The sequence below is a fragment of the Gekko japonicus genome, unplaced genomic scaffold, assembly GCF_001447785.1.
Source record: "Gekko japonicus isolate JY-2015 unplaced genomic scaffold, Gekko_japonicus_V1.1 scaffold42, whole genome shotgun sequence".
NCBI lineage: Eukaryota > Metazoa > Chordata > Lepidosauria > Squamata > Gekkonidae > Gekko > Gekko japonicus.
This window is the reverse complement of record NW_015165831.1, coordinates 38,499-57,204: the sequence shown is the minus strand read 5'-3', so window position 1 is coordinate 57,204 and position 18,706 is coordinate 38,499. Positions and strand designations below refer to the sequence as shown.

General features: G+C 43.5%; 1 protein-coding gene across 1 annotated transcript in view; it reads right to left on the bottom strand.

The window, feature by feature from the left end:
* RTKN2 (rhotekin 2) overlaps positions 1-18,706 on the bottom strand; it is a gene marked incomplete at its 5' end in the record, with an annotated part of 51,799 nt that overhangs the window by 15,880 nt on the left and 17,213 nt on the right. Inside the window, 5 exons of the mRNA XM_015410784.1 lie at positions 5,997-6,128; positions 7,263-7,369; positions 8,854-8,948; positions 11,560-11,763; positions 12,739-12,856. Coding sequence (XP_015266270.1) covers positions 5,997-6,128; positions 7,263-7,369; positions 8,854-8,948; positions 11,560-11,763; positions 12,739-12,856 — 656 coding nt within the window. The remainder of the gene's footprint in view (positions 1-5,996; positions 6,129-7,262; positions 7,370-8,853; positions 8,949-11,559; positions 11,764-12,738; positions 12,857-18,706) is intronic.

Sequence of the window (18,706 nt, the reverse complement as noted above, 5' to 3'; positions counted from 1 at the left end):
GACGCTGTGGAAGGAACGTTTGGTACCTTAGGTTTCGACTTCGATCTCTCGGTATCGGAAATGGACTTAGCCTTCGACGTCGACGGTTTCGGTGCCGATGCGTCGGTAGCGGAAGACATAGAAACGGATGAAGTGACCAGCGGGTCAGCCATCGGTTGAAGCGCTTTCTCCAAGAGGAAAACCTTTAAGCGTGCTGCTCTATTCTTCCGAGTTTGGTTTGAAAATTGTACACAATGTTCACAGGAGTCTGGATTGTGAGTCTCCCCAAGACAGAAAATACAGTACTTATGACCGTCCGGAGGAGCCAATTTGCTTCCACAAGTTCGGCAACGATTAAAAAATCCCCACTTCTTCGACTTCTTTGTTTTTTCTTCATAGCTGAGGAAGAAAAAGTCCAAATGACAAGAAGGGTTTGGGGGTGGGGGGTGCCAGCGGCCCGAAGGCCTAAGGTAATTTTACCTCAGACGACGAAAAACAAAAAGTCTCCTTAAAAAAAAAAACGGTAAGAAAAAGGAAAACAGAAGAGAAACTGAGAGAAAAAAACGAGAGCTGATAACTAAAAAGTGACAAAAAGACAGCGATCCGGCCAGACCTCTCGAAGACAGGTCTGCTCAGCGTGGCGGTAAGGAAAGAACTGGCGGGATGTCCGTGCCTGCCCTTCTGAGCATGCTCACTGGGGCTCCTGAGCATGCCCAGTTGGGCCAGGCACGAAAATCCTTTTAAGAGAGCTTGCTACGGCACCGGCAGATCCAGCGCAGGCGCACTAGATCCCATTGGTGTGAAGCACAGAGACCACGAAGAAGATAGATTAGTTACCAAAGTAATACCATCCTACAGGTTCACCTAGAGGTCCAGATAGACATGATGAGTTAATGGAAGATCGACTGCAGCACAGTCTGGCCGAAGGATGAATCCCAATATGCCACGATGTTGAGGGAGTAGTGTGACACGAAGATCGAAGGTGAAGACCACGTTGCTGCACCAGAGATGTCATCAACAGATGTGCTGCCAAGGAAAGCTGCAGCAATGGACACAGCTCTAGTTGAATGAGCCCACAAATGAGCAGGTAGTGGCTGTTTTGCGAGCTCATAACAAAAAGAGATGGTGGATACAATCCACATTTCTAGTCTCTGGCATCAGATTGCTGTGGAAAGAAAGTCGGGAAGACGGTAGGTTGTGAAAGGTGAAACGAGCATATAATCTTGGGCAGGAAAGCAGGATCAGGTCACAGGATGACTTTATCTTTATGGAAGATAGTGAGGGTGCATCGGCCCAGAATGATATATAACTGGACCTTCTGGCCAAAGAAATTGCCACAAGGAAAGCCATTTTCCATGAGAGGAGGTTAAGCGGAGAGAATACCATGGGCTCAAATGGTTGATCCATGAGCTGTGCAAGCACAAAAGAAAGGTTCCATTCAGGCACAATAGGCTTAATAGTGGGTGGAGATGAAGCAAGACTTTGAGAAAAGTTTTAGAGACATCATGAGAAAGGAGAGTCTTGCCACAAGAATGGCACTTCTTAAAATAAACTGCACCTTGGAGCTCCTAGCAGTTGATATGAAGGTGGGGTTGCGCAACTAACCATCGTCCCGGGGCTGAGAGATCTCGATAGTGGGCTCCCCAACGCTACCACAAGGCATCTGTGGAGATGACAACATCTGGTGATAGATACTGAAAGGGCATGCCCTGTGGAAGGTTGTTGACTTGAGACCACCAATGAAGACTGGAGAGTACTTTGGAAGACATTAGAAGAATAGTGGTCAGGGGCTGACAGTGAATCTGGAAATGCCAAAGAGAAGAGAGAGAAGAGAAGAGATTGGATTTATACCCCGCCCTTCACTACCCAAAGGTGTCTCAGAGCGGCTTACAAACTCCTTTCCCTTCCCCTCCCCACAACAGACACCCTGTGAGGTAGGTGGGGCTGAGAGAGCTCTTGACAGAAACTGCTCTTTTTCAAGGACAGCTGTTATCAGAGCTACGGCTTGCCCAAGGTCATCCAGCCAGGGGCAAGTGGAGGAGAGGGGAATCAAACCCGGTTCTCCCAGATTAGAGTCTGCGCACTTAACCACTACACCAAACTAGCTCAAGTAACCAAAACTTAACCAGTCACATGTTCAGCTGCTCAAATGGGATTACAAAAGTGGTGGAAACCATGAGTCCCAATAAGCGCATGATGGATCTCACAGGCTGGCTTGGTTGGCCGAGGAAATGGTGAATGAGCAGTTGAATGGTGGTAATTTTGTCTTCCAGGAGGTAATCACATTGGTGAAGAGTACGGATTTGAGCCCCTATGAACTGGATGACCTGGATCACCCTCAGGGAGGATTTGGATAGATTCACACAGAGGCCCAGGTTTGCTAGGAGGCAGAGAGTGACTGCAAGTTCAGCTTCCAGTTGGTGGGAAGATGGAGAGACCAGCAGCCAATCGTCAATGTACAAATAAATTATTATCTCACAGAGATGAAGAGCAGCAGCAGCCACCATGGCCGTGCATTTCTTAAAGACACGTGGGGCTGTAGAGAGTCCGAAAGGAAGGACCCGATATTAGAAATAGAAACACCTGACTGTGAAAAGATGTTATGATGATGTTGTAGTCTTATTGTGATATGGAAGTATGTGTCTTGGAGACATAAAGATGCCATTCATTCCATGCGAAAGTGCGTTGTGTCTATATGCTGATTCAAGTCTCTCAAGCCCATTATTGGATGCTTCCCCCCATCTTGTTTGGGAACTATGAAATAATGGGAGTAGAAGCCCTGGCATTGAGACATTGATGGAAGTTCTTTGATGGCTTCTTTGCTCAGCAACGTTTGTACATCGTCCATCAGGAAGCAGGATGGGTGGGTGGGTATGAAATGAGGTGTGGAGGAAAGAGAAATGAACTCTACAACGTACCCCACCCGAATTGGTGGTGAGGACCCAGGAGTCTGGGGTGATGTTGTTCCAAGCCTGGAAGTAAGGACGTAGCCTGGTGCCCACAGGTGGGGTGGGAGGAGGGGCCTCCCCAAGGGGAGGATAGTCAAAGAGACCACTTAGAAGACTGGGAATGACCTCGTATCAGATTGCGGTTTGGTCTTAGGCTGGTAAGGTTGCTTTGGTGGAAGGGGTATCTTCCTCCAGGAATCAGTTTGGTTCAAGGATCGGTGGTGTTGCCTCTGATAGGGTGGTTTCCACTGCCGAGGTTTGGAATATCGCTAGGCAGAAGGTTAGCTGACTCCCAGGTTGCAAACCCTTTTCTGGCCATTATCAACATTTTTCAGGGTGTTGTTGAGAAGTCTAAAAGACCCTCCCTGTCAAAGGGGAGGTCCTCAACCTTCACTTTAATCTCAGGGAGCAGGGAGGTGGAGCGAAGCCAGGCGTGACGGCAAAATGCTATGGCTGTGGCTAAAATCCAGGAGGAAGTGGTGACAGCATGTGTCAAGGAATTAATCTGCTGTTTGGAAACTTTGGAGGCCTCAGAGACAACAGATGTGGCCACCTGTTGTTCAGGAGCAGGCAGCTTCAAGATTAGAGGTGTGAATTGATTTATAAAATGGAAGGAATAAGCTGATAGATACGAAAGGCAGTTGTGTATCTTAGCAGTCAGAGATATGAGAGAATACGCTTTCTGGGCAAGGGTATTGAGTTTCTTCCACTCATGATTGGGGTGGGGGGGAAGGGGGACATGTTTGTTTGGACGAGGAAAAAGAATTAATGATGAGAGAATTTGGGGCTGCGTGAGAAAAAACAAATTTGGCATCTACGTGCTGCACTTTATAGAGTGCCTTAGATCTCCTAGACATTGGTAGAATGGAGGCTGGTTTGTCCCAGGCTCCCTTGAGTCCTTCCAAGTGGACAGGTACCATGGGGAGGGTCACCCCTGGTGGGAACATCAGATTGGACTAATTGTGCACAATATCAGTAACCTTGGGGATCCCCAACATCATTTGAACCGTTAAGGCCTGGACCATTCTGTGGATCAGTTCCAGGTAAGCCTTGGAGCCGTCAGAGGGAAACAGACCCTTGAGGGGCCAACATGGAATCAGGGGAGGTGTGCACTATGTCACCGGCTTCAGATTCAGAGTCTTCCGTAGCATTGCACGAGGGCTTGGGTGAGGTATCAGCAAGACCTTCTAGCAGGGGTGGGAGTCCAGGAGCCAATACTGATGCAGCTGGTTGAGACTCTGCATGGTGGGCAGTGGGGACCGAATCCAAGGGTGCCGTCAGTATGACCATAGTCATAGTGCAGTGTTGGCAGCTGGAATGGCAAGACTGATGCAGTCAGGAGTCCCCCGTCAGATGTCCACGAGGGGAGTTGTGATATGAAGATCCATGAGACCGGGACCAATAATGGTGGGATTGTGCCGCAGATTGCACTGGAGAGTATCAATAATGGTGAGAGGATCTGGAGGTCAAATCGTCTCAAGCGTGACAATCCCGAGACCTAGAATGGTGACGAGGTGATGTTCTCAAGCTCAAGGAGTATTGGGTGGAACTGCATTGATGGCATAGTCTATAAGAGGAATGTGATCTGGAGTTGTGACCATGATGGTGGCTTCGGGATCTAACAGAACTCCAGGACTGAGATCGATGGCAAGATTGACGGGAGGCAGGCTGAACATTGAAGGACAGGTCAGGTTCCAACCAATGATGATCACGTCAACAATGCTCACTAGTTAGAGGGCTGATGAGTGTCAGATGGAAAGCGACTGGGAGGAGCTGACAATGACTCATTGACCCAGTGGTAGTTGGTCAGCTGTGGACGAAAGGGTCTCAGTTGGAGCTGGAGCCAAAGAGTCCTCCACCAAAGCGGTCCGAATTGAGAAAGTTGGATGAAAGGGTTGCACCGCTGACATTGATACCAACAGGTCTGATATGATTAACGGCGCAACTAAACTGGGTGTTGGTGCTGTGGTTGGCTTTACTTTTTTCTGGTTTGGGCCATGAGTGGCTGGGTCCAATTGCCGTTTTGAGGACTTGTCTCTTTTCTTCTTAGAAACCGAAGATGTGGACAAAGTCTCCGCTGATACTGATTCTCCTTCAGAGAAGAAGGAGGTGGTGAAGATATAGCTTGAGCCAAAGAGGGTATCAGTGGAGCAAGAGAGGTTTCAGTCAAACGGCTGCAGAGGTGAAGTGCTCTGTTCCATCTGGCCTGCTTTGTGAACTTAGCTTAGTGAGGGCAGAAGTCCACTCGGTGACCTTCCCCTAAGCAGAAAAGGCAAAGTTCATGCCTGCTGGTGGACAAGAGGTTAGAGCCACAATAACGGCACTTCTTAAAATAAACTGCACCTTCCATACACCACCTCTGAGAACCTCAAGAAGAGGGGGGAGGATGGAAGGGAAAGGGAGGGGATGGGGAAAACACTCAGAGGAGACGAGACAAAATTGAAAGACTGTTTTGTTTTTTAGCTATGACACAGAAATTAGGAACACAAAGGAAGATGAAGAGACATGAGGGAAAATGTTGAGGAAATGAAGATGAGGAGAGAGAAGACACAGTGAGGTCCAGATCGTGCGGTGGTCAAGAAGGAGGAGAGCAGGTGGGTGCTTTCCCTTCAGCTCCAGAGGCATGCGCACTGTGTGACTGCTCCCCAGAGCACAAGGAGGAAGTGTGCCAAAACAACTGAGGTTAGCTCTTCATTCTCCAAGGCCGAGTTTGGTGCAGGTGCAGTACCCAAGTGTGGGACTGCACAGAGACCATGAAGAACATAATCTTTTACACCCCGTGCACCCATTCTTCCCCAGAGCTACTTTTTAATAATTTCGTACTAGTTCTTCTTACTGCACTAATTCAAGCTTTAAACTACCCACTTTTAGTTCAGGACCCACTTGGAACTAATTACTCACCCAGAGACTCTCCAGCAACATTGCTGCTGCTCACACACACCTGGCACATCACCATTTGCATACAGAATGGGCACAGAATTAAACACCATTAACAAAATGGGCATTAAAGATAGCCTACAAAAGTAGCATCAGAATTTGACTTCAGTCAACTAGCTGATGCCATATTACCTTGTTGACAGGAACAGTCAGAGTGGGCTCCACTTTAGCTTCTATTTCTTCTGGTGTATAGTAACAAAGGAGCTTCCCACCTCTTAGCACACAGTATAGCCTCCTCCAGGAAGTCAACTTCCCTATGATTTGCTATAAGAAGAAGAGATGAAATCTCTGTTATTGCTACAAACTGATTTAGCATACATTCAATTTAAGAAGGAACACACCATGCATTTTAAAGCAGTGGTTTGTTTTGAAATTGATTTAGATTAATTTTGCAGCAACTCCATCTGTATCTGAGTTGCAAGTATTAAGGCTTCATCAAACAAGTAGGGGTGTTTTATTCCGCCTAGCATGACTTTAACTGGTTTGATTTAACCCAAACCAGCCTCAGGCCCTTTGAGGCAAACTCCTTTTAGATATTGCTCAGAGACCTCCTTGTACATGAACAAAACATCCTGCCTTAGTATTGGCAGTCACAGGCACCAATTACTGCTAGTGGCATTGGAGCTGCTACCCTGTATGGAGAGCCTATGTCACTATGAGAAACGTGTATATACAGGAAACATATACAGGACAAATCACACTCTGCCTTCCCACTTGTCACCCAACTAGGAGAGCAATGATTTAGTAAAAAGACCCCATGCAACTGACCCTGCCCAATTTTAAAGAGACCAAATGGATGGGAGGAGGGCAAAAACTGACAACATAGTTTCACTTTGAAACGGCAACTATGTTTCACAAGATCCCCTAACAAAACTTTAACATCAAAGCCCAGCTGTTTAAAATCCAGGCTGACCTAAGACACATTAGGAACAGAATATTTTCAAGATTCAACACAAATGTTGTCAGGTCTTCAATATTCACCAGCTGCTGCCACTAAATAATATAACAAAACAGTTACAAAGGAAGGAACATGAAGACATCCACAGAAAACAATAATACAGTCTTTCTAAAGGTAAAGTACAACATTTTAACAAGTAATAAGCTTAAAAGTTTCATAAGAGCAACCTTTAAAACTCAGCTAGACTCAGTTAGCCAATGTTTAAATAGTTTCAACAGTTTAAGTATTTGTATCAATAACTAGTCTTGAAAACTTTACAAATTTTCCTTCTTAATTTTGCTGTGGTTGATGTTAAAAGTTCTGACAGTGTGAATAACAGTACAGTATTAATTCAAGACAGAAAATTTCCCCATGCAGAATAAAGCTCCAAGGAAGAAGTGTTCAGTGTTGACTGAACAACATTTAAGTGTTAGGAAGAGAAATCTCAAGGTCTTTTTTACCTGTTGATTAAGAAAACCCGCCATCAGATCCTTGATCATGCAGGATGGTTGAGCAACCAAACGACAACACATACTGCCATACAAGGGAAGCCAGAAAGATGACTCCTCTAAAAAGAAAACCATGAAAATTGTACACTGTTAGATTAGCAAGTGCTCAATTGCTTTGAACCTTTCAGAGATGTATGGGTATAAGGTTTTTAAATAAATATTAGACAAAAATAAATTCCTGCTTTGCATTTCACAGTACATGGAGCAAGAGTGGATATATTTGCATCAAAACAGACTTGGACAAACCATTTTTATTCACCATATGATGTCTTGTGTGTTTTCAGTGGGTGAAATCTCCATTGCTTAGGATGACTGAAGGGGACCAATACACGCTGTAATCTTTAACCAACCACCATGCTTTGGAAAATTAATTTTTCTTGGGTTGATTGAAAGCTGGGTTTACTATCATTGATACCATGTCCACATAGCAACAAATGCTGTATATCTGAGTTCATCTTGGTTTACGACAGCAATTTTTGAACTTTCTATTATCTTCAAAAATATAATCTAGAGCAGGGATCCTCAATCGTGTTGAGCCTGTGGATAGTCTGGAATTTTGAGAAAGGGTAGCAGGCAGTACCACAGACAGAAAGACATTGTTTGATTCCAGCTTCCAAAGAAAGGGGTGGGCTTATTCTCTGCACACACAGCCACAGCGAGAGGTTTCCAAGCCCAGAGTCTCTACATATGGCCAAGTCGTATGTGCATAAATGTGATGTTTTTGCCCAAAATGGGATGGATGCTTTGCCCATCAGTCAGCTGGTAGAGAGTGCCCAGAAGCTCGACTTTTCTTTCTGTTCCATTCAAGACTCTTAGGATCCCCCCCCCCGCAAGGCTTAAGAAGCAAGTGGGTACCAGGAAACACATCGTGAGATGGCATGGTGCTCATGGATACAAAATTTGGGTTTACTGATCTGGAGTCTGCTGGGCAGTTTGTGGCACCCCCCCCCCGGGGCAACTAAAGTGCATTTTTCGTGAAATCAGTGCAGGTAATGGTTGTCTGATCTTTGTAATCATTGCAGAGGACAGAAAAACAATTTTCATTAAGTAAATATTATAAGGGTTGCTTAAGATTTGAGAGAAATATACAAACATGTTTCACAAAACTCAGAGGAACTCGGGATTTGGTATACAGAATAATTACGATTTCCCCCTTCCCTATATTCTAACTAATTGGGCTGCAATCCTGTGCCTTCTTACTTGAGAGCAAGCCACACTGAACAAAGATGGATGCATTTCCAGGTAAACATGCACAGGGTAGGCTGTTAGGCTAGAAAAGCTTCATGGGAAAGGAGTGCAGGTATGGCTGTGAGAGAAAGAGAATAATGGGAAAGAATAATGTTCACTTATCTTAAACAAAAGTTCATCCCAACTAGTGTTTTGAGACAGCAGATAGAAACACCCCCCCCCCCTCACACAGTCTGCAGGGCTTGGCAGAAACCGCAGCAAGGGGCGGGGGGGGGGAGCCATTGTAGATTACTGTTAAACCAAGATGCAATATTTTGTTCATTCATTTTTTTTACCATATTACACTTGAACTTACCATTTCCTACAATAGTAAGGTTGTGAGTCTTGAAATTGTCCTCAACACTTTCCAGTCCCAAAGTTGCATGTGCCAGCAAGCTGTACTTTGCACCACTGGTTAATATAAAGCAGATTGATTCAGTACAGTTAATTCAAAGGAATTTATATGTCTTGTTCTTACGGCAGAGTCTTCCAGCTCTTTTAAATAATTTTACCCGCTTTGGAGCCATTCACAACTTCAGTTTATTTACTTTATTTATAACCTGACTTTCTTACTGAGACGCAAGGCAGATTACAGGATATAAGCAGTACAATGAGGCATCATTAGACATCCAGTGAACAATGCAATTGGACTAGGATTACAGAATTAGGGAACAATTAAAACAACCAACTAAGTCAGGTAAACTATAAATACAGAATGTGAGGTACAAGGTAAAGACAATTCAGTAAAAGCAGGTGATAACCTACAGTAATCATTGCAGAGGGTTTCCTTCCTCTCATTATTCTCAAAAGAAATATATACACACACTAAAACTCTACATGAGTTCCACTTAGATTTCTTAAAGAATTTTGCCACTTCCCTTTGCAGCCTCCAGCATCCCTCAATAAACTGCTCCAGAGGGCTGGGGAAACCTTGGAACTTGTGCAAGATTTAACTTGGGAAACTGCAATGGGAAGGTAAAATTGACAGAAATAACCCCCACATTCTTGTGCAAACAGAGCAAAAACTTAGGGCCTGACAGGTAAAAAACATCTACCACGCCACCTACAGTCCCCTGTATCCATGCCATTTTTTCCAGATCTGCAGTGAGAAGGAACAGGCAGCAAAATTCCCTCTCTGAACTCTGTTTCGGCTTCTTAAGATCAAAGACATTAAGTAACTGCTTTAGGTTTTAAAGTCATTTGTGGCTTGTTTTGGCATATTCAGGAATAGAACTAAGATAACAATTGAACAAGCTCCATTTTCTTCTAACAGCTCCGTAATTTTTGCTTGCACCTGATGAATAGGGAGGTTCCTCTCCCCCCTCCAAATAATTCACTTTATAGGGTAAAAGCTACGTGTTAAACTGCCATAGAGAATAAATACACTGCTACACAATTCCCATTAGCACATCAAGGGGAAAGTCTTTGTACAGTTGAAAACAAGTTGCTGGATCCCCACCAAAAGAGTCTCAGTCACTAGACAAACACAAAAAAGCCATCTGTAATTGAACAATTTGGTTCCATTTAAAATAACTGAATTTTTCAAAAATAAAACAGATGAAAATCTTCTGGTGCCGAATGTTTAAGTTAGCTAGTTTTAAAAGATCTGTACTATTTATAGCGCAAGATATGCCAAGGAAAACATACTACTTCACCATTGAAATATGCTTCGCAGTGCCATTTTCCTTCTAAAACATGAGATTCTCTCCTCTCTTTTTGGCTCACTTCAGTATGCCATTTCCACATTGTTATCATTTGCCAGTTGCTTCATCTTTCAAATCTTTATCAGTTTTCAAATTTAACAGGCTAATTAGCATTGCTAGCAATATTTTTCCCAAATGTTTGAATTAGATTATTGCCTTAAATGGAAGTATCTTTTTAGAAACAAACGAGTCATAGTTGCTAGGATTGGAAGAGTATTTGGCAGCCCCAGTTCTTCCTACATGTTTTCAAAACCTACATATTAAAAAGAGCCCTTCTGGCTCTCAAGCAGCCTGCCCTGTCAGTACACTGACTTGATAGAAAGCTTCCAACTAGTCCAGGATGCTCATAAGTGGTAGATTCGTATTCCTATTACAACAAGGGTGCTGAATCTAGCCCAGGTGCGCCATTGCTGCTAGACTATTTTCATGGCCTTGCAAATGCACTGTATTCTATGACCACGGATCATGCCCTGCACCCCCATTACCACGGCTGCCCCGCCTCCAGACTGTGGAAGTGTCATGAAGAAAAATGTCATGTGAGGAAAGAGAATCAGGCAAAATATTACCCTTCCTTCTTTGGCTGACACAAGAGGCCCAATTCTATTTCTCCCCTGCAGCCCCTTGGCATTTTGTCTACGAGGCTTTCTGGGACTCCCAACAATAGTTTCAGATGTCTCAGGAGACTGCTGGGGGGAGAGAAAAATCCAACTTCTGCTCAAGGCTTGTAAGGTACAAGCTGAAGCCTACTCTGAAATACAGCACTGGTTGACTCTCAAAGCAATATGGTTCTTCACTGCAGCACTAGAGTACTATGGCCTCCTTAGTCTCTATTCTCCAGTTCATCCAGTCATCTCTCACTGCCAGCCCTGTATCCTGGCTGCTGTGAGAGAGCAACCTGGTGCAAGGAGAGCACTTGCAGTGCATGGTTGGTATTTCTGGCCACTGTGTGATACAGAGTGTTGGACTGGATGGGCCTTTGGCCTGATCCAACATTGGCATCTCTTATGTTCTTATGTTCTTAAGTAAATTCTTGAGACAGAGACAGTTATTTGGTTTCCATTTGGGCTGATTTCTGGAAGGGAGACAACTGACAGCTGTTTCCTGATTCTTCCAGTGGTCTGACAAAAGGCCAATTAGATCTTTCCTTTGTTCTCTGATCTCCCACTGCTCCTTTGTAGTGGGCATTTAGATTTTTAGAGATTGCTAAAGCTTCAGTTTGAGCTCACACACACACTTTTTTCAGATGCCTTATGTAAAGATACCACCAACTACCACCCGATATCCTAAAGTAAGCTTAAATTAGGAAACAATTCACTTACACTACAGTTGCGTCACTGAGTAATAACAATTCAGGGTTGTCATCATCTGATGTGGAGCTGAGTTTCTTCCCAGTAGCTTTGCCGATAGAGGTTTTCAGTTTCTTAACTAACTTCTTGGGAGTGTTTGGTATGATTGAAGAATCTTCAGTACAGCAGCAGCTATATACTTCAACCTTTAGCTGGAAGTCTGGCTCAACTCCCTCACTAGAAACCAATTTTCATAGTTTTAGTTTACACACAACTGTTAAGCCGTAATAAAATGAAACAAATCACACCTAGTTCTACAAAGCACTGGTGGTTTAATACCATACGTAGTAATCAGATGTTCTCTAATACAATTACATTTCTTTAACCAGACCTGCTTCTCCAAGGGGTCTTCCTTGATTTGAGTGCAGGGGTAGGACTACTCATTCAATCAACCATACACCAGCTGTTTCCCAACAACAGATTCTTGTATTACAATTTCAATTAATAAAATGTACTGCCTTCTAAATATGTTTATAGAAAAATTCTAACACATCTAGAACTTCCCACAGCAGAGCCCTAGTGAATCTCTAGGATCAGAGACCAGCTGTAGGCATTGTATAGGATCGAGTGTTTTTTTTTTAAACCATAAATTTTATTGAGTTTTATACATACAGAAAAATAAATCCAACAGGGAAGTCCAAGAAAAAAACAAAACAAAACAAGGGTATTGCGAGAAAACTACACTTCTCTAACCGTACAAGACACCAATTTTTAGTTATATAACAACAATTTGTATTTAGCATTACTGACATTTTCCCAGTCAAATTTGTCTATATTAATCTTGTCCAACAAGGGATACCAAGCATGAAGTGCTGTATAGGATCAAGTTGAAGCTTTGGTCAGATTTCCTTAGTCTCCCTCAAATAATTCCATCATACCATCAAAAAATATTCTCCTATACACCAAGCGGTATTTATGATTTAACCTTTATGAACCTCTGATTTAGCAAGCTTACAACAGTGCAATTCTACACAGTGCAATTCTACTCTTAAAAGCCAAACATGCTTAGGGCTGGAGTAACAGTCCGTGAGATTTTGAATATTCTGATGTTTGAACTTAATCTTTAGTGTAAGAAAAGTCTTTGAGTTTCTTACAATTAACTCAACAAAAATGTAGCTAGGTGAGTACCTTCACTGACCCAAAGATACTTACAACACAGTTACACTTCCAAAACAGATGTCTGTTATTGCTTTATCCACAATAAGCAAATCTGTATCAAACACTTGAGCTCCTATTTTGAATAAGCAAAAAACTGAATAACGCTGGGTTCCTGGAAAGCAAACGAACAAAATACTTAGTATTACAAATGATGTTATATACCACATTATAAAACTGCCACATTAAACAAAGCTAACCCAGCATCAGATGAAAATATGAAGGTAGTGGTGGTCTTCTTCCCACGGGTTGGAACTCCCAAGGCTACTGTTGAGTTGCAAGCTCCTATTGAGCTGTCCCTTTTTGGGGGGTTGCTTTTAGTAGGGACCTGCTGCTAGGGCCTCTGTGTAGAGAGCAATGATTCCCCACGCCCTGCCTCTGTTTGCATGCATGCTGAAAGGAGCGACACCACAGTGAGGCAAGGTAACTCAGTGGAGGATATGATTTCTTTTTCGTAGAAGGTTTGGAGACTCTGACTGCTGCTGCTCTTCCTGTCCCATGGTTATGATGGTATACGTCTTCCTACCATGTGCTAACAGCTCAATGGAGGCCATGCTTTCATCTGGAGTTACAGGTGGGTCCCAAGTCTGGAAAGGTATCAGACTACTGGGTCAGGGCATCAACTGGATCATGCCAAACGTGGGTCTTTGGGCGCATGCAGCTCCCTTTTGCACACACAACTCTCTGAGCTCTGAAGGGAGAGCAGCAGGTGGTAATTCCTCACATGGCAGTAGCAGTGGGGCACTGCATCATGCCTTTACTGTCCAAACAACTTTATAACTGTATGCTCGGCAAAATGTTTACTTACAGGTGAGCTTTGAAAGCACACACAGCATAGCAGTTTCCAGAAGAAAAACGTGGACTTCACACTTTAGCTGTTTAGATTTAGTGTTAATAACTTATCTTCAAAACCTGCACAAGTAACTTGGTCCCAATATGGCTATTTTAAAAAGAAATGGAAGACCATTAAAACATCTTGAGCGTACATTGTATTACGAATGTACAATGAAGGATTAGTGTATTTTGTCATACTTAGCCTGTCTGCCCTTACAGAAAATCAAAGTGAAATCAATGGTGGGAGACAGTTAGAAAAGACTCAGGGTTAATCTCCACGACACAACAAACTGCATGCATTCATGAAGAGAAGCCAATAATCCATTCAATAGAAACAACTTTAATTTAGATACTTTTCTGGCAAGGTAATTCCCTGCAAACACTGTTTTACATTTCATGTCCAAGTTTTAAGTACTAGTAAGTATTTCCTGTAACTTCTTCTGGTGTTTCAGTATTCCCATGAACCAGCCTGTGAAAAGTGCTATATACTTGCATCGTTCTACACTTTGCCAAGAAACACATTTTAAGATGCTTCATAGAGGAATTGAAAGAAAATCTTCAGGCAACTCAGAACAAAGTCTATCTAAGACCTCAGGAGAAGAAACAGCTGCACCATCAACATCGGAACAAGATGGATAAATTAAAAATAGTATCAATAAATATTATTGGACTGAATTCCCCAACAAAATGCAAAAAAAAATATCTTCAACCAAAAAGCAAAATGTCTACAAGAAACCCATATTAAAAAGAAACATGAACATATTTTAAATATTAAAAAAATAGGGAAATGATATTTTGCCTCAGTCCAAATAAAAACTGCAAAGTAGCTTATTTATATAAGCAATCCACATCTAGAAGTAATTGAAGAATTAAGAGATTCAGAAGGAAGATATCTAATCTTAAAAATGAGACTTCCAGAAAGTAAGATCTACATGTTAGCAACAATATATGCATCAAACAATGCTAACAATTTTTTTTCCAAATTATGCTAGAATTCCAAGATGATGACATAATGATTTTTGGAGATATGAATGGGATTTTAGACCCAAAGAAGGATAGATCAAGAAATTACAGATGTCGGAAATTACAGAAAAATGATTTTCAGTATTTGAAAATGATGGAATTAGAGGATGCCTGGAGGAGTAAACATCCAAAAGACAGAGACTTTACTTTTTCTCTAATAGACATCAAACACATTGAAGAATACATATGTGTTGGATATGAAAAAGTCTTACAATGAACTTAGATAGAACAGTGATTCAACCAAAAATATTTGCAGACCATAGTCCCATAGAAGTAGTTTGGTAATGGAATAGAAAATCAAGAGGAAGATGGAAATTAAATGAAGCTCTTTTATTACAAGATGATGTAATAAATAAGTGCAGAAAAGAACTGGAAGAGAGCTGACTGAATTTGAACGATTACAAAACAAAAAGAACATTCATTATGATGGAATAAGGTATTACTTCAGCATGAAATAGAAGAGCAAAAAGTTCACAGCCAGCCAGTCATTAAGAGAAAATCTGTACAAAATCTTTTTCAGATGGTATATCTCTCCAAAGGATACCAAGAAAGTAGACAAAAATTATAAAGGAAAATGTTGGAAATGTCAAGAACCTTTTATCATATGTGGTAGACTTGTAAAAAAGCAAAAAGATACTGGAAGGAAATACATGGAAAAGTGCAGAATATATTAAAATTAAAATTCCCTATGGAAGCTAAAACATGCTATTAGGAATATTACCGAATAAATTACCAAGTTTTGGAAGATATATTTGAATATATGGTGACAGTGACTAGAATTAGTTATGCAGCGAAATGGAAATCAGACCTTTGTCCAAGCTTAGAAGAATAAGGAAATAAATTTGCCGATTATACAGCAATGACAAAATTAACAATGTATCTGACATATCTATTTCAAAATTGAGGAGAGAGAGAGTATACTATGGAAGCAGGAGACAAACCTAGAATGAGAAACAGTTTAAACTTAGGATGAGAAACAATTTTTAAAATGTATATGAATATGTTGTAATGTATACTGAATATAAATCTATAAAAAATTGGATTTGGGACAAAATATTTTCTTTTTTAATTGTGTGATACATAAGGGATCGCTAATAAACTTTCCTATATTAAATGATGAAATATGTAACAGAGAAAAACAAGTTGCTTACCTGTAACTGGTGATCTTCGACTGGTCATTTGTGCATTCACACCCATGGGATCTAGTGCGCATGTGCTGGATCGATCGGCATTGTAGCAAGCTCTTAACGGATTTTCGTGTCCAGACCTCGGGCATGCGCAGGAACCCCACCACGCATGCCCAGAGGGGTGGGCATGGACCTCCCGCCAGTTCCTTCGAACCGCCGCGAATCAACCTCTATGAAAAATGTAGAAGCTGACTGCAGCAGGGAAGGAGGGCGGGTGGTGTGAATGCACAGATGACCGCTAAAAGATCACCAGTTACAGGTAAGCAACCTGTTTATCTTCGACGTGGTCTCTGTGCTTCACACCCATGGGAGATTAGCGAGCAGTGGCCTACCTAGAGGAGGGTGCTGGCAGGTCCTTACTGCGTAGCCGAAGATAAGGTGTGACATCCCATGTTGATACTAGAGGTCTTTCGGACGTCTAGGGCGTAGTGCCTTATGAAGGTTTAGGCATAGCCCACGTAGCGGCTTTGCAAATGTCTGTTAGGGAAACTCCCTGGAGGAAGGCAGTAGAAGCCGCAACAGCTCGAGTTGAATGGGCCCTGATAGGGCCAGGCAATGGCTGTTTGGTAGCAGAGGCGGATGAGACCCGCAATCCACTTTGAGAGGCGCTGAGCCGTGATGCGAGTCCCCAGCCTTGCTGGTGCATAGGAGACGAACAGCTGGGAGTCACGTCTCGTCGGACGGGTTCTGTTCAGGTAGAACAGAAGCGCACGTTTCGCATCCAACGTGTTTAACGGTCTGTTCTCTGAGGATGTTGGAGCCTGGAAGAAATCCAGGAGGAAGACCTCTGCCTGTAGGTGGAATTCTGACACTACCTTTGGCAGGAATGAGATGTCAGGTAGGAGGCGGACACCGTCTGGCGAAAAGGACAAGTAAGGCGTGTCATGTCTGAAAGCCAGTATTTCTCCAACTCGCCTCCCCGAGGTGACAGCAACCAGGAAGGCTGTCTTCCAGGACAGGAATTTCAGTTCGCAAGTTGCGAGCAACTCAAAGGGTTTCCTGGTGAGTTGGCAAAGGACCAGGGGAAGGTCCCAGGGAATGACAGGAGTTTTGATGGGAGGGTAGAGGTGCAACAGTCCCTTCAAAAAACATTTTGAAAGCGGATGCAAGAACAGTGTGCATCCCTCAACTTGAACATGGTAGGCCGAAAGTGCGGCCAAATAAACTCTTAACAAGGAGTAAGAAAGTCCCGAGTCAGCGAGAGACAGGAGGAATTGAAAAACTTTCTCGAGATCTACGGAGGTGGCTAAAGGGGCATCCTCACCCCATGAGGAACAGAATTTTTGCCATTTGTAATGGTACGACTTTCGCGTAGTAGGCTTTCTGGCATTTAGCAAAACGTTTGCTACGCAGGTGGAAAAGGTGTTGACGCTATTCTCCAAGCTGTCAACTTCATCTGTGGCACGTCGTGGTACAGGGGAGGGGAGTCGGACAGGAAGAGGAGGTCCTGTGCTGGAGGAAATTGGTGGTAGACCCCTGCTGACAAATCGAGGATGGTCAAGAACCATGGTTGCCTCAGCCACCACGGGGTTATCAGGATGCAGTCCGCTCTGTCACTGATGATTTTGCAGACCACTCTCAGAAACAGGGATAGTGGAGTGAAGAGGTAGAGAAGTTCTCTGGACCACGGATAGAGGAGACCGTCTCCTCGAGACTGTGGGTCCCTGCCACCTCGGCTGCAGAACAGAGGACACTTTTTGTTGGCTCTGGTGGCAAAAACATCTACTTGGGGAACTCCCCACCTGCAGAAGAGTGGGAGAAGGTAGGTTGGGTTCATTTCCCACTCGTAGAGACTGAGTCCTGCTCGACTCAGATGGTCTGCTTGCACATTTATGTGTCCTGAGATGTGCGTGGCTACCAGGAAGACGTTGTGGGCGATGCGAAGGTTCCATAACTGGATGGCAAGGTTGCAAAGGCGTAGAGAGACAGTGCCCCCTTGCTTGTTGACATAACTGAGGGCAGTGGTGTTGTCCGTGAGAACCATAACACATTTCCCCTTGATCAGAGGTAGGAAACTGGTGACAGCGAACTGTATTGCAATCAGTTCCAGGAAGTTTATGTGCCGTTTTCATTTGTGAGTGTCCCACTTGCCTCCGACACAAAGACCCATCATGTGGGCACCCCAGCCCAACAGGGAGGCGTCTGTGGTTAAGGTAATTTGGGGTGATGGAGGATGGAAGGGTGCTCCCTGGAAGAGATTGGAAGGGTCAGTCCACCAAAGTAAAGAGTCTTGTATATTGGGAGGAAGGATTAGGAGGGTGGTATGTGCGTTTTCCCTTGGATCGAAGTTGCAGATAAACCATAGTTGTAAGTGATGCATTTTTAATCTGGCAAAGACCAGGGCTGACGTAGTAGTGGCCATAAGGCCGAGTAGCCTCTGTATTTGGAAAGCCGTGACTGAAGGCTGGGTACGGATGACAGTGGCTAGGTGAATGAGGTCTGCCGCTCTGTTTTGTGGCAGGTGAGCCATGCAATTGTTGGAATCTAGTAGGGCACCGATGTACTGTATTTTCTGGACCGGTTGAAGTTGAGACTTTTCCAGATTGACTTGTAGGCCCAGGTTTTCCAGGAACCCCAGTGTCTTGTTGATGTCTGTGACCAGGGCGTCCTTGGAGGATGCTACCAAGAGCCAATCGTCGATGTACAGGTAAGATGGACATACCCATGAGATGGAGGAAGGCCGCAACCACAATCATAGTGTGAATGGAAGGGCTGCATATTGGTAATGCTGTTGACCAATTGCGAAGCGTAGGTATTGGCGGTGGGAGGGGTGGATGGTGAGGTGGAAGTACGCGTCTTGGAGGTCAAGGGTGGCCATTCAGATGTTTTTCTGGAGAAGTGGCATAATTTGCTGCAAGGACACCATGCAGAAGCCGTGGTAGGTGACATAACAGTTCAGCTCCCTTAGATCTAAGATGGGT